Consider the following 15,961-nt stretch of genomic DNA (forward strand, 5'->3'; position numbering starts at 1 on the left):
ATAATTGTACCTCCAAAATCAGAAAGTGGTGAAAGAGACTTTCAGCTTGGTATTTATCACAGATTTCTATGTGTAAAAACCACAGACAAAGCCAGCTGTGTTACAAACATGCCCGGATACAGCATCACTGATATTTCTCCTAAGGAAAATTGATATTTAATCCTGTTAGAAACTCCAGACACTGAGATACTTGTTTGTTTGTATAACCTCACTGAACACATGTGAATTCAGACTGGTTGCCATCTTTACCGAGCAACCAAAGGAAAGAAAACAATTTTGATTGCATACAATGTGAGGCAAAGATGATTTTTTTTTAAATCCTGAAAACTTGAAAGAGGTTACATCCTCTGGTATTCAAAATCCAGAAGCTAAAAAGCAAATTTTATTTTTAAAGATAAGTCATGCTTTTCCTTGAAAGACAGCTCTATTATCCTGCTAAGTTTAGTGGCAGCTCTCTTGTGAGGGTAACAGCACCTGCAGCTGCCTGTGGGGAAGTGCCCTCTCGTTAGTGGTGCCTGGGATCACCTGCCTGAGGGGTAGAGCAGTTGGGCTGGGCTCCAGTATTGTGGTCAGGCTGCTTGTTGATGTAGGCCCTGGCCAGAAAGAACTGAAGAGGGAAGGATGAGATGGCAGGAGCCATCTAAATTAGGAATCAGGGAGATGGTGAAGGATGGGCCTAGCTGCAATGGGAGAGCAAAGGTAAGGCTGACTGCAGCATGGGCCTGTGCAAACTTGGGTGTCTGGGGTAGAATGGGGGGGTGGGGAGGATGACAAGTTTGTGTTGTGGGGCTGGAAAGGAACAGATTCTGGTGGAGGTGAAGATATTAGCTATAAATTCTTCCTGTGCTTTGTTGGCTTAATGGCTACAGTCAGCTACCACCTAATCATAAGAGAAGGATGAAAATACTATTGATTGAGGAGGCACAAATCTACACTCCTTAAAGGCAGTTCTATGGATCTGACTGGTTCTTTATCCTTTGGGATTCACAATACCCAAGGTACAGAAACTCGGTATTTGTTTCTATTTAACTCTGGACATTGGTATTATTAACCATAGTAGATTAACTAAATATGGTCTCCTGGATTGTTATATTTCATTATTTTGTGAGGTGTAGGAAATACTTTGTGCTCTTTCAGAGAGCAAGGGGGGTAATGCTGTGAAGCACTGAGCAAGGATCCTCTTCTTTCTCTTCCTCATGGGGTAAGACACTGTATTTGCTCAGAATTTCTAGTGGTTTTGTAAATGAAGTGTGGTGTGGATTAGCAGATCAGTTGCCATGGTGTTGTACCTTTGCGTCTGATAGTATGAAACACAAGCTCTAAAGGCACTGCACGAAGCTGCTGTGCCAATGCCATGGGAGTAAAAACAAAGCTGCATATTATTGCAAGAGAGCATGCAATGCTATGGCCACTAGCCTGCTACGTGGTTGGTTGTGTGTTATAAGGGAAAAGTGAAACGGTTTTTTTAAAAACTGCAAGTTATGCATTGATAGTCAGCCTTTTGCATAGTGCTGCTGAGCAGTATCCAAGCTATTGCTTTGAAGAAAAATACCCTGGGACAAAGAGATGTATGCAACAGCCTCCCACAGCCCTCTTGTGGGAGCTACTGTGGAAGTACTCCCAGCTGCCCTCAAAACCACACAGAGCTCCCACTTATGGCTGTGTAGGAGCACAGGTACTTAAATGTACCTGTGCAGACAGCCTGCGGGCAGCCGAGGAGGGCTGGCTTGTTGAAATTCTGTTCTCAGTAGCATCATGTATGTAGACTGATGTGCTTGTCTGGGAGATGGGATCACACTTGGGATCCTAACAAGCACGCTTAGCTGTGAGAATCAAACCTCTGTGATGTTACTTCCCCTGTATGAAAAGGTGGAATTCTGTCTACTGTTGTAAATAATGCAGGGCAGCTATGTGTTGCAGAAATTGCTATTTTCCTTGTAGGATGAGAGCTGGATGTCTAAATGAAAAAGCAAGACTGAGGAGAGCCTGAACTGTCTCCATCAAAGCGTACCAGAGTTCTGCTTCAGTAAGTGGATGAAGTGTTCAATATCTCAAACCCCTCCTCCTCCTTTGTAAAGCAATTTGTCTGCTGCAAAGAAAAGATGCTTATGCGGTACAAGGACGTTTCTGAAGGGAGAAAACTAGAAAATCAGCCTAATTCCTTCTGTTTAGCTCTTACTTGTGCTGAGTGCAGGAAAACAGAGAGATGGTTAGGAAAGCCTTGCAAGGTTCCTGCAGGACCCGGGGTGCTGTGGTGCCTTTGGCCCTCAGTGGTTCATGTGAGCAGGCAGGGACTCCTCCTGTGTTCTGGGAGTAGCTGGATGGTGCGGCTGCAGCTGGTGGGAAGCATTTGTAATCTTACTGGCCATGAGTAGATAATGTTTCCTAATTAAGTGACAAGAATATATATCCTGGACACATCTGTACTTCTAGTTTTCAGCAATTTGAGAACATACAAAAAAAAAAAAAAAAAGCCTGTTTAGTGCATGTCTCTTGATGTTCTGTATAATCCAGATGCAATGTGAGAAGAGTATTTTTCTGTAAATGGGAATGCAGCTTTGGTGATAGCTCATTAGCTAGGTTAAACATTGCTCATTTCCAAAGCATGGTTCGGAAGAAACTCTTCTGCTCTGAGAGTCTCTTCAGAGCTCTTCTCTCAAATCTGTCTGCTCAGATTTGACCTGATCTGCTCTGTGGGAACGTGGCTGGGCAGCTTGTTCTGCATGTGATAGATCTGTGTGAGCAAGGCAGCTTTGCTAGGGCTATGCAGTGAAGTCTTTGTGCTGTATTGTGGTACCCGTGGCTTTTAGCTGGGCAGTTTCACTGCACCTTGAACCTGTTATATAAATTTGTGGTTATTTATGTCTTCTACGATGTTCAGTGTGCTCCGTGCTGCCCCGGTCCCCACACCTCTCCAGCTCTCGGCAGCCACTCGCTGCTGTGCTGCAGGCTCTGGGGAGGAAGGAGTTACACGAGTTTCCAGAGTGTTATCAAAGTGGGCACTTTATTTGGGGGAGAAAAGTTTAAAAAAAAAAACAAAAAACAAAACTGACAAAGTGGAAGGGCGAGGCGCTACGAGGGCCGAGGCTGCGGCGGGGCGGCTCGGCTCAGCCCTGCCAGAAGCTGGCGAAGAAGGTGCACAGCGAGTGCCAGCGCTGGGCGCAGTAGGTCTCGGCCAGCTGCTCGGGGGAAGGCTCGGCGGAAGCCGGGACGGGGCCGGGGGGCACCAGGCGCAGCTGAGCCTCGGGCGGCGCTCGGCCCGGGCCGCAGAAGCGGGCGCTGAGCGGGCCGCCCTCCGCGCAGGGCCGGCGGCGGCGGCGGAGCCGGGCGACGACCTGCCGCCAGAACTGCCGGCTGCGCGCGCCGTAGGCGGGGCAGCGCCAAGGCTCTCCGCGATACGCGCAGCTCCGCTCCGCCCCGCGGCCCGCCGGCGGCCGGCAGCTCAGCCGCAGCTCGCTGCTCCCCGCCGCCCGGCGCACCTCCCAGCCGCACCGGTGATGCTCCGGCGTGGAGAAGCGCCCCGCGGGCGCCGCCTCCGGGCCCGGCCCGCCGCCCGCGGCCCCCAGCGCGGCCAGCGTCAGCAGGGCCAGGGGCAGCCTCATCTCTCAGCGCCGCGGGTGCCTCCTCCGGTGCCTCGGCGACGACGCGGACCGGCTTGGGACCCGCCGCATGCCCCGCGCCCTGCGGAGATGCGCGGCTGTCGGGGGGCGGCCGTCCCGCTGCTGGGGACCGCGGCCCCGCTCTCGGCTCGCCTTAACCGCCTCCCTCCCCCCCCCTTTCTCTGGCAGCCCGGGAGCCCTCGGCGTTGGGGCTGCCAAACACAGCTGGGGACCGAGCTGTTCTCCTCGCGTCTCCCGTCGCACCGCTCCTCTCCCCCCCGCCCCTCCCCGTTACCCCGCCGTACACCGCTGACCCCCAGCCTCCCCGGGAACTCACGGTGCGCGGCGGGCGGTTACGGGTGCGGGGAAGGCGAGGAGGCGGCTGGCGGCGGCGGGGAGGGTGCGGGGTTATCAAGGGCCGGGGGCTGCCCCCCCCTGCCCCCGCTTCCCACTTTCCCCGACGCCCCTCCCCAGCCGCCGCCCCCGGGGACACGCGGGGCTGTCCGGGGCCCCCGGCAGTGCCCGCCCCCTCCGCTCGGGGTTCCTGGAGCTCCGGCGGCCGGGTCGGGGGGTCCCGTCCGGCGGCGGTGGTTCTGCGGGCACGAGTTACAGCTTCGGAAGTATCGAAGTGGGGAATTCTAGGACGGTTGTTTTCCTTCCTTAACGTGGGAATTTTATTTATAGATGCGCGCGTCCCTGCGATACCTACACCATCTCTCTCCGTCGGCGGGGCGGTCCGTGAAGCAGTGCCGTTATCCCGAGGCAGAGCTGCCGGCGGAGCCCAGCCCGGCTGTGTCCCCGCGGCTGGGGATAGCCGTGCGCGGCCCGAGGGGGACACCTAGTGACACACCTGGTGTGTGGGAGAGACGTGCGAGGAAGCGGTGCCTTTGGGAGCCAGCTGCACCCAGGCACGCAGATATCGGCTTTTGCACAATGGTTATAGGGCCTCGTATGGCTGTTTGGGTTTGTTCCCTCCCTGACTCCCCTGGGTAATCTGTGGCTATATCAGCTGGATCCAAAGAAGCTTTGGTTGCCTCCGAGCATGGCTTGCGGGCAGCTGCCCTGGTTGCTGAGAGCAGAGTGGCTTGGAGTGGCAGTGCTGGCAAAAGCATGCTTTAGTTGCCCTGTGTCTTCAGGGGTACCAGGCATCCTCTAATCTTTCCCGATTGAGCTGTTCTGCTTTGGGCAAATGCTGTCCAGCAGGATTCAACGGGGGAAGACTGATACTGACTCGTTTGTCTTTAAGTCCTAAAAAAAAAAAAAAGCCACCTTTCTGCAGAGATTGAGCACAACTGCCCAAAGTGAGGGATGTGGAGTTCTTTCTCCAGTTCAGGGGAAGACTACGGCATGGGGTTCCATTTCCCAGCTGCGTTTAATACTTAAAGCATGGTGACATTGCTCTTCCTGTTTGATTGTTTTGGGAATAGGAAACAGCAGGGGAGAGAGGGTCTTGATAAGGAAATACAATGACAGTAAGTCATAGGAGAGACTTTACAACCAGAAATCTCAAGTAGAAACCAATAGCTCCTTCTTTCCTGGAAATACATATTTACCTACCTCTGCAGGACAAGACTTAGCTGCTGATAGGTGAGCACAGTGCTCTGCTTGGCATGCTGGGTTCAGCAAATCCCTTTCATGGGCACTGAGGACCTCCCATGGACTGCAGGCGGAATCTTGGCATCCAACCTAGGGATGTGGGTACCACGAGGCGCCATAATGCACTGCATTGTGACTATTTAAGATCCTCTGTTGCTCCAGGGAGCATAAGGCATATCATGTGCCTTAGCTTATTTGTCCACCAAACCGTGGTGCTGCATTCAGATTAAGGTCCAACCACCTGTAACTGCTATATTCTATTATACTGAGCTCCTTTTCCATTTTTGACATTCTTAGTATCATTTACGCAATGTGAAGTGGAGTTGTCTCACATTTGAGATCATTTTTAAAGCAGGTTATCTTAAGTATATCAGATTTGGAGGGAAATAACTGATCTAATGAGCACTTTCCTGTTGCACTTTGCTTTGGACAGGTTTAAGTCACATACAAGTTATTACTGATCAGGAATTGAGGAAATAAAAGGAAACAATGAAAGGCTGCTTAGATTTCCCATGTGTAATTGTATCTTCCCTGATGTTTTTTTTTGCTGTATTCTGGTACATATTTGCACACTTTCCTCCATTATTGAGACTCAACTTTTGTGGTAAAGTGGATGTTAGTTCTCAATACTGATTACTTCTGTATTAATTCTCCTGCATGTGCTGCAGTTTTCTCTGTTTTGATGGGTGTGGGGGGGAAAAAAAACCACCTTATTTCTTACCAAAGTCTCTGTATCCTTTTGCCCTGTTTGTAGCTAGTAATAATAATAATAATCTAGCCCATGTTGCTGTTGTAGTTTGGTTTTGAATTTCCTTTCCTCCCCCTCACCTATACACCAGGACAGAGATACTTGCTTTATATCTGCAGAGAACCTGAAACGTCTTGGAAGTTAATGGCCCTATCCTTCTAAGTAAATAGTGTGACTCATGCAGGGAGAAACTGGAAGGATTTACAGTTGTGCTGGGTTAGATTGAAGTTTGGAGTCAGGCTAGAATCTGGATTAAGGCTGACATAAGCACACAAGCAGTCTAAAACATGGGAGTCAGCTCAATGCAGAGAATCACAGGATACAGGTCTGTGCATCTCCAGGATAAGCAATGCTGACTGAATAACACCTCTGCAGAAGCAAACCTATGTAAGGCTGCAGAGAATCACAAGTTGAAGCAGAGACTTTTGTTGTGTAACTGCGAAATGCAGGTGGAATCAACGGTATCACTCATAAGATGCTTGAAGCCAGCCCTTGATTGGGATGTTATATACAGTTTTAAGGACTGATCTTAAAGATCAACAGGACTGAGGGCAGAAGCACAGTGAGAATGCTACAGACCTAAAGAATATGACTTCAGATGAACTATTTTAAGCTGTGGGTTTATTAACGAAGAAAAGAACTAAGAGGAAAAATACAGCAATAGATGTTCAACCACTGCATAAAGCTGTTTCCTTGTATATCTTTCCATTTCAGAAGCACAGTCTGTAGCTTTGATCAGTTCTTTTACCAGTGGGTGAATTATCCTGGTTTTTTTTTGTTGTTGTTGTTAACTCTTTGGACAAAAAAGGATTCTTCCATGTATAGGCTGTTTCACCCACATAGAAGATAGCATAAGGCAATCGGGTTAGGATTCTGACTTCAGAGTATGGATCTTTCAAAATTCAATTGAGTTCCAGTCAATGGGAAAAATAATGCTTATTCTTCTTACTGTAGCCCATAAGAGTGCAGCAATAACTATTGCAAGAATAGACTTGCTTTGTGGTGTTAAGTAGCCACAGCCTCTTGGCCTGTCACCCAAAGTTCCTTTTCAGAGAAGTAGGTGGTACAAAGAATGGTGATTCATAAATCTGAATTTAAATACACTACATGAACATAGCTGTGTTTAACCTACTTGTCTGAGAAGCCAGTCTTCAGATTTCTTGCTTTTGGCTCAAGAGAATAAAATCATTTTATGTGGTAATAAATGTTGTCTGCGGGGAGGCAAATAATTGAGAGCCTCATTCTGCTTTTGTTGAGAACAAGCCAAGCTCTGGATAGTATAAAAGACAAGAAGTGGTGGCTGAAGAGCCATGGGGAGACAGATGTCTCAACTTTTCCCAGCAGAAAGGCAATTTAGGCCTACCCTGCATGGTGCCCAGCTCTCCAAGCTATAGAATACTTCAGAGCAAAGTCACTACATGTGTTTCATTTTTCTTCCAACACAAGATGGTGAATAAGCATGGCTACTGAGAGGTCTCATAAGATTATTTGAACATTAATGTATAATTATCAGATTTGACGTGTAGACAGTTGAAATCTGGGAGTTTGTGTCCTGTTTCCGAGAGTAGAGTGGGAGTAAAATGAAACAAGAACTTTCTTGTTGAAATTTTGTTTTCCTCTTAAGTCTCTTCTAGAACCTAATTAAGTGCTCTCCGAGGTCAGAGTGAAGGCTTTGCCTGGGTTTACTGCCTGGGCCAATTCTTTTCTTCCATGCCAATAAGATTCCAATAAGTTCTACTCAGCCTTTCATTTAAGAAGACTGATTTTTGCAAAAATTACAGAAATGGTAAGGAAAATTTGTAGCACTGATCAGAGGTTTGAAGACTTACAGTTTCTTATGCTGTGGAATCTGTGTAAAATTTGCCTTTCAGTTAGCAGGTCATGCTGCTGCTGAATACCATCTTAGTGGCATTTCAAAATCACCCTAGACTACGATGCTGCCCCTAATTCATTGGCTGTAAAAAAAATAAAAATTAAAAAAATATATATACATTGTCCACCTTTTCCATTTCTCACTCCTGCAGGCTTTTTTTTTTTTTTTTTTTTTTTTCCTATAAGCTAATCTGAGTCACACATCTGTTGTTCTCCAGTGCTGTTTCTCACAGTGGAATTCAGGAGATCTTTGTGATTTGGGTTTTTGGTAGTGGTTCCACTGCTCTATAGGAATCACTTTGTTCTCTGCATCCTGTGTTTTCATTTTCATTCCTTGCTTCGACTTGCTTTTTATCCACTCAGACTGTACTCTTGATAGGAGATAAACAAATACCTGCTAATTTTTCTACATAAGTATTTTTTTCTGATTTGAAATTCCACCCAGTTTTCTTATCTGCCTTCTGTCTTGAGGATGCTTCTCTTTCAGATGTGTTAAGCTTGCCATGCTTATTCTTCTCTTGTCATGGGAGGGAAAACAGGATTTTTCTTCATTTGTTTTTTCACATGCATGTGAAGGATTTATTGTCACCTTTCAGAGAAACAAGGTGACCTTGTTTCACTATTTTGTATCTTCATTCCATAATTAATGGACTGACCCAGGCACTGACAGCGCCCCTTGTTGAGCTCGCTGTGCTGAAATACCTCCACCACTCCAGCTTTCTTATCAGCTGATCAAAAATGTAAGCCTTGTGAAAGGCTGAGCTTCAGCTTTGCCTCTTTTGTTATTTAATCTGGTTCAAAATAAATCAGCATCTGCCCTGACATAGTGAAGGAAATTACAGAGAGAGAGGATTTCTACTACTGTTTAATAGAACTTCGCTGGAATACCAAAAAAGACCAATTATTTCTTAGAACTTTTAGCTGGTTATTCTAAATCCTTTTAAAGAGGCAGAAGATACATTCCTTATTGTTTTAGCATCAGGCAGACATACGCTAAGTCAAAAACCATGCAAGTGCTATAGGATGAAAGTTCATTCCCTTGTCTAAATTGGCTTTACCCTTTTAGATGCACAAAAGGAAAAATATCTTTGGAATGCTTCTAGAAAAGTGAAGTTTTTTGTGACTCAAGAAATGCATCTCAAGACTATTTCTTTGCTGGCTTTCACAGTGTTAGTGGAGATGATCAGCATGCTGGGAAAGGAAGATTTTCATTTCATAATATAAATGAGAAGAGTCAGCAAAGAGTAAAAGAGAGAGCGAGCTAAATTATGCAAATCAGCCATTAGAAGGGTAATTAGAATATTTGTATCAAATGGTGTGTGAGAGCAGTTCTGTTCAAGACACAGCAGGCACAGTGTGAGGGTAGCAGGCGGCTGTTAGCATAAAGCCTGGTGTGCAGCATGAGATCCCCATTCTCCCTCTGTGGGAGGAAATACGTACACACCACCAAGAAAGCTCAGGGGTGGGATTTCTTATTTTTCTTTGTGTGAAATGTGAGGAATTTTCACATTCTGAAGATGTTAGTTTGGAGGGTTTCATGAAAATAAAAAGTTGACGCATGTCTCAAAAAATAAATAAAAATGGTAATTATTTGATGAGTGAGTAGTAAGTGGAAGACTGATTTCTTGAAAATAGATTAAATATCTTATGGTTTGAATAGACAGCTTCAAATCCAAATATTGCAATACAATTGTTTTAAAATGTTGGTTTCTAGAACAAAAGCTCTGATCTGTGATTTTTCAGTACAAATTCCAGAGAACGGAAATGGTACATGTATTTTAAACAGGCTGACCTGGTAGGTTTAACAAAATGTTTTATTTTGTTAACAAATAGTCTATTTTTTTAGGGAAAAAATGTAACATGAGTAATGTTTTCTGTCATCCCTATCAAGTATCCTACCTGAACCTTCAGTTGTTCAGTTTATTCAGAGCTTAACCTTTCACTAAGCTGCTAACGGTCTGAGGGCTGCACATTGGTTTTCCATGATGTGTGCTGGCAGGAAGACTTACAAGGAAGAGTAAATGTCAAAAAATAATTGTGAAAGGTGTCATGTATCTAATGACGAATATCCTGTCTGTTCTCCCCATCCCCCCAAAGAAAAAAAAAACACACAAGGCTGCACAGCACACCTTGATTGTAGGATAGTGTTTATTTTGATGCTTGCACAGAGGCTTTACCTAAACATCGGAAGCAGTGGGAGAACACTGTTATGTGATCTGAAGAGGAGGTTGGCCCTGCCCTACAAACTAATGATTTTTAATGAGCCAGAATACACAGGCTGTACAAGCCTATGCCAACTTTGACAACATAGAGTTTGTGGTTCTTGTGTTTAAAAAAAAAATAAAAATCAGCTTGGTATTGTGTTTAAGTAGAGCTATAATATGTCTAAGAGTGATAAGCCATGATGAGTTTTTCCTTTCTTACCACATGCTCTCACTTGCCAAATTTGGGATCTTTTGCCACTGAAGTCTTTTAATCTAAGTGAGAATATAACATTAGTGAGGAAGAACATGTTTCATCGCAAGCACACCACAGCTGAGCCTAAGAATGATGAGCACTTATTGAACATGTAGGATTTTTCTAGGTAATACAGAAATGTTAATGTCAGTACTCAGTAGTATTAAACTACATGAATGTTTTCCCCTGTGGCACTGTTCTGTTTCAGTCTCCAAGGTTATTTCCTTTTTGTATTATTATTCTATATAAATTCCTTTAACATTTATCAGTGTTTTTACCAGAACAACTTTGACTCTGCTGTAGGGCAGTAGGCTGTAGCAGTACACAGTAGGGAATATGTGTTTGGAAGCTTATTACTCGAGGCATTGGCTGAATTCAGCTTGTGCCACCCCAAAGCCACTTGTTTCAGCTTTATAGAGTAAGACAGCCACTGAAGCTCAACAAGGCATCTACAGTTCAAATTTTTGCTTGCCCAGCTTACTTGTCTCTGAAAATTAGACTTCAGTTCACAAAGGGAATTATTCAGAAGCAAAACTGAATTTTCTAGCTATATAAAAAAATAAAGGTAATGCGTATTTAGATAAGCACCTGTTGCATGTTACATGGAAACTGGAGGGATGGTAGTAGTGAGTAGTGTGGCTTGTGCTTCAAATGCGGTCAAGATTACCTAGGTCCTGGGTCAGATATCAGCTCAGCATGAAGTGCATTATGCTTTATCTGTGTTCTTTCTCCCTGGTCAAGTCTCAGATGTGCCAAGATGCAAAAATATCATCATAGCAACACTGCAGGTGAGGTGCACTTTCCCTACAGGAAATGACTTCCACCACAAACAACTGTAAAGCCATTTCATGCTTCTTCAGTAGCATAAATTGCCAGCAGTGCAATGTTAGTGGCTTGGCTACCCTGCTTTTGAAAGAAGCATGAAGTTAGTTGTGCCTGAACAGGATCCTGTTGTTTGCTTAACGCTGCTCCATTATGCTCTCTTGTGCCTCGCATAGGTACACATTATGTGGTCATTTGGGCAGCTGTCTTCTCTTTCCCGTAAGAGCCAGCTAGCTAAATACTCATTAAAATCCAGCTCTAAAAGGTTCTTGAAACATATCAGTGGTGCGCAACTTTTACTGCAGCTCTGTCCATAATAGTTGCCTTTGTTTTTAGTGAAACTTCCTACGGGTAAAGCACTGTCAGACTGGGTCCAAAAGCAGTTCAGCTGGCTAGGCAGACCTGTGGTGAACACCAGTGGTTTGTGCTAATGTTTGAAGACAAAACAGGAGCCTAACAGTATGTAACTGGAAGTAAAAAGCAGGGAGGGAAACAAAACCCTGTGAAGTCTCTGTTACCTTATAAAAAGTGCTTGCAATCTGAACATCATGCTGGAGAAACTTTTGCTTGAATGTGGTGGTAAATCTGGCTTTTGTTGTTGCCATTTAACTAACATTTGGTTTGAAAGGATTCTCTTCTCTAAGATCTTTCTGTGATGCTGTGAAGAAGACAGCAGGATGGCGCAGGAAGCCATACGGAAAAGGAAGTTTGTCACAGTCCTGCCATGCAGATTTCCTGTAACAAGCTTAAATGAACTCTGCAATAGCAAGAGTGGTGCAGTAAATGTGCCATGTGAAAGGGCACAAGCAGAGCACCATGTGGAACAGACCCAGCCCACAAATGCCATTGCACTGGAGAAGGAACATACTCTTAAAATATTAGTAAATATTAGTAATTCTTTTTTCCTATGTAACTGAGCAGAAAGTTTCTATCGATCATTGCTGTGAGTGTGAAAGGCTTAATAGCAGGAGTGACTGTAGCAGAGGGCTCTCTGGGTTATGATAGCAGAGCTGTTTTCTTTTTTAAGCTCTTGAAGAGCCTTAGACTGGAGGCTGGCAGCACAGCAGGCAGATCTTACCAGTCTGGGAGGAACTCATGGCTTAGAAGCACTGGGTCCATACTGTGTGATATGCTTGCTTAGAGAGAAAATATTATGGTTATTAATTACCATTATCAGTTGATTTATTATGATTTATTAGGCTGACAGTGCTGATGTTCTACTATAATCCTAAATGTAAGAGACAAAATGTCTAATCACTGGTTTGCTGCCTTGAAAGTCAGCTCTGTTATATAATTTCTTCTCTCTATTAACAAATACCAAGAATGCTTTCTGTGATGCTGCTTTTGGTGATCATATTACTGATTTGGTCATCTGTAAAGCACTGTTATTTTATGCATACATTTATTTAAGTTACTTTGGAAAACTGATAGTTCACTTTCTGTTTTTTCATATTTTTATTTCCTGAAATCTAGGTGAAATACTGGAAAGAATTTTCAGATTGACCACAAAACAAGAGACAAACCCAGCTCTACACAGCTAGTAAATATCATTACAACTTGTCACACTTTTCAGTATGATTTCTGATTAATTCAGCTTTATTAACAGCAAAAATTGCAGCAAGTGTGCAAAATCTGATTACGTTATCCCATCTGCATCACTTTTTCTGTTCATCTAGTCAGAGTCTGGGGAGTTTCCCATGCTGAATCAGGTATCTTCATTCAGTAAATCATAAAATAGAAGTATTTGAGTTGGAAGGGACCCTTAAAGGTCATCCAGTGCAACTCCTCTGCAAAGACCAGGGACATCCACAGTTAGAACATGTTGCTCAGAGTCCCTTCCAGCCTTACCTTGCTTGTCTCCAGGGATGGGGTGCCCACCACCTCTCTGGGCAAACTGTGTGCCTCATCACTCATAGTGTAAGAAACAACTTCTTTATGTCCAATCTAAGTCTCCCCTCTTGTAGTTTGAAGCCATTTTCCCTTGACCTATCACAACAGACCCTTCTAAATATTCTCCCCTTCTTTCTTTTATTCCTTTCTTTCTTATATATATTTCTTAATGTTTTCAGAAGTTTCACTGTTAGGCAGCTATCCTATCATATAGATAACACAGAAAAATATGGACTGTGGGTATAGGCTAGGTATTGTTCACTGGGTTTTTTAAAATGTCTTGAGTGATTGGAGGCAAGGATGAATAAAAGATAACAAGCCCAGACTTGAATTACTAGAAATTTGTTAAAACTAAATATGCTAGGAGAAAATCTGTGCTCTTTGGTGTAAATTTAAAGCAGTACTTAAAACAAAAACTCTGAGGAATAGGCAGTACTTGGTGGTATTGCCTGCTGTGTGTCCCTGTGTGCAGGAAAAGGGGGAGGATTCAGAAAAGTGACTTAGATTATAACAACGAGATAAATGAAGAGTTTGGTGGTGGTTGTCACGTAACCGTGGTGATGAAACCACTTCCAGCTGCCAGATGAGGCACTGCGTAGATGGTGTTTCTCAGCCCCTCGGCTGAGGGGAAAAAGCAGTTTATGGAGAGCAAAGGATTAATTTTATCAACATTGTTTTTTACTGAGAAAAAGTAAACTAATTGAAATACAGTTCATGTGGTGTGTGTAGGTGCAGCATCTGAAATCCAACATGAGAGGCATGATTCTGGCAACAGCAAAGCAACAGATGCTTGTGACAACTGAGTGGTGCAACAGATTTCTCTTTTGCTACCTAGGTCAGCTGTTTCTCACTGAAATTAAGGTTTAAATGCAATGTTAAGATATCATCTTAGTACCAGGAGGATATATGTGTGTATATATACATGGTTGAGGTATGACCTTGGCTTCTTTTACATTGATATTTTCAACTCAGCAAAGCAAATGAGTGTATTTAGGAAGAAATAAAGGAAGGAGGAAGGAAAACTAATTTTGGAAAAGCATCATCTCCTTCAATACTTTGGAACCACTTTTTGCAGTATGTAAAGGCTAACAGAACTGTCACAGGCTTCTGTGAAGTGCCGTCATGAAAACATCCAAGTGGAAGAGTTGAGAAGCTTATTTAAATGTGGATCTGCGCATCTATACGACTGTACTGGTTTTTGCTGTGTGAAGTGGCAGCTTGGACTTGAGATTGTGAACCATCTTTATTTTTGTGATGGTTTCCTTTTGGTTTTCTTTTCTACTGCTTTGTTTATCATTTAGTGATGGAGTAGTGCTTTGTGGGAAGAGCTGAAGCTGGAAACCTTTCTGCAGTAGCTTCATGTCTGTGTGCATTTGGGAGCAAGAAAGATGATGTGTGAAACAGGTAGTTCTCTCAAGGTTATGGGTAGAAGGGTGGAAACGGGGTTGGGAGGAAATCTCAGGCTTTATCTATTAGGATTTAGGTGATGGGGAGTTTACTTTGAGGCTGTTTTTGTTTTTTGTTTTTTGGTTATTTTGTTGTTGTTGTTGTTATTAGGGTTTGAATTGCAACAATGTCAGAAGGCTTCATGTTTTCTCATGGTGAACAAGCAACACATGATTTTTCAGTACCTTCTAGTTCCTGAAACAGATATGTATTGGGACAGTGCTGCAGATGTAACAGGCTTCTTAGAAAATGGCAATCGCAGAAAGTTTGTGTATAATGCAAACTAAAATGTAATATAAATGACATGACAAGCAAACAGAACACAAAAATGGAACCAGTGTCAAGTATATGCATGTATTGTAGTTAGCTTCTGAAAAGTATTGCTTAGAAAACAAAATGAAACATTGTCTCAATGTGGTGTTCAAGTACATCTAGTACTAGATACTAGCACTGCCAGAAGGAAAAGGGAACAGGAATTATTTGCCTTAGCAGAGAAGGCAGCTGGTGTACATCATAAAGCCCTGCAAGGTATACCACTCCTGCGAGTAGCTGGAAGATGTTTTGATTAGCATATTTAGACATTGGTTAATAAGTTTTCAGACGTGGTATCTGTCAGGTTGGACCATTTTGACACCAAGGATATTTAAAGGCTATTTTTTAGGTCATCTTGACATTAATGGTACAGTAAGTGGGGAGCTAGGCATGAAACTGAACTGCTTTCAGGCAGAAAAATACTTCACAAACGGTCAGCGCATAAAGGAGCATCTATTGATTTGAGTTATGAAATGTGTGCTTGAGGAATAGCCCTGTGTAGATGTCCCTAAAACAACACCTTCACTATTTGTTTGGTGTTTGGAAGTAACCCAGAAGCAGATGAAGTGCTGCTAAATTTCTACTTTGGAAAGTGCCTCTTCTAAGGGATTGCAATGGTGTAAATATGAAAGAATTTTGTCTCTTAAATCCTGCTGAAATGAACCTTTGGCTTTTTGTTGTAATTCTAATACACCTCATCGCACTTGAGCCTAATGGTATTAATTAAGTCTTGCCTTATGTAACTCAGCTGCTTGTTCGGTTATCAAAAAGAAATCACAGTCAATCAATGAGAAAAGTTCTTAGCAACAGAGGTGTTGCTCATTTACTGCTCAGAGAGCTGTTTGGGCTCTAGTGAGGTTATCACTCAAGAACCTCCCCAGTTTAGGAAAATACAAACACATACAATATCAATATTTAGAGGGCTATGCAGTCTAATTTTCACGTGAAGCACCTTCATTAATTATGCCACTTAAAATGAGTATAAAGAATTTATAGGACAGTATTTCTGAAGTTTGTTACAGGCTTGAGCATTACATTTTGTTTACTACAACAGTTTGTACAGCTGTAAGATATTGTAATGTGTATCATCTGCACATCAATACAGACCGTTACAAGTTAGGCATGAACAAACTTTCTACCATTCTATGAAATCTTTCCAGAATCACTTAAGAAGAGCAGTTCTAAACTGTCCATTTAGTAAGCTTTGGAAGTAAAGGTC

The 15,961-nt window shown here is 43.4% G+C and overlaps 1 protein-coding gene and 1 long non-coding RNA gene across 3 annotated transcripts; one reads left to right on the forward strand and one right to left on the reverse strand.

The window, feature by feature from the left end:
* Nucleotides 1–528: 528 nt before the first annotated feature.
* Nucleotides 529–4,499, forward strand: LOC149917065 (uncharacterized). Of its 2 annotated transcripts, none has more exons than XR_016468560.1 (3): nt 529–699; nt 1,942–2,026; nt 4,284–4,499. It is a non-coding gene; the product is annotated as an uncharacterized LOC149917065 (long non-coding RNA). The 2 variants fall into 2 exon arrangements; XR_016468559.1 differs by lacking the exon at nt 529–699 and adding an exon at nt 861–998.
* FGFBP3 (fibroblast growth factor binding protein 3) lies at nt 3,003–4,151 on the reverse strand. The gene is made up of 2 exons (XM_090144619.1): nt 3,937–4,151; nt 3,003–3,681 (listed from the first exon to the last, which is right to left on the reverse strand). Exon 2 carries the CDS (start codon nt 3,600–3,602, stop codon nt 3,108–3,110), a length of 495 nt encoding a protein of 164 aa, XP_090000745.1. The 5' UTR covers nt 3,603–3,681; nt 3,937–4,151; the 3' UTR covers nt 3,003–3,107.
* Nucleotides 4,500–15,961: the final 11,462 nt, after the last annotated feature.

This window comes from Phasianus colchicus, chromosome 8 (assembly GCF_987193195.1).
Source record: "Phasianus colchicus chromosome 8, bPhaCol1.hap1.1, whole genome shotgun sequence".
Taxonomy (NCBI): domain Eukaryota; kingdom Metazoa; phylum Chordata; class Aves; order Galliformes; family Phasianidae; genus Phasianus; species Phasianus colchicus.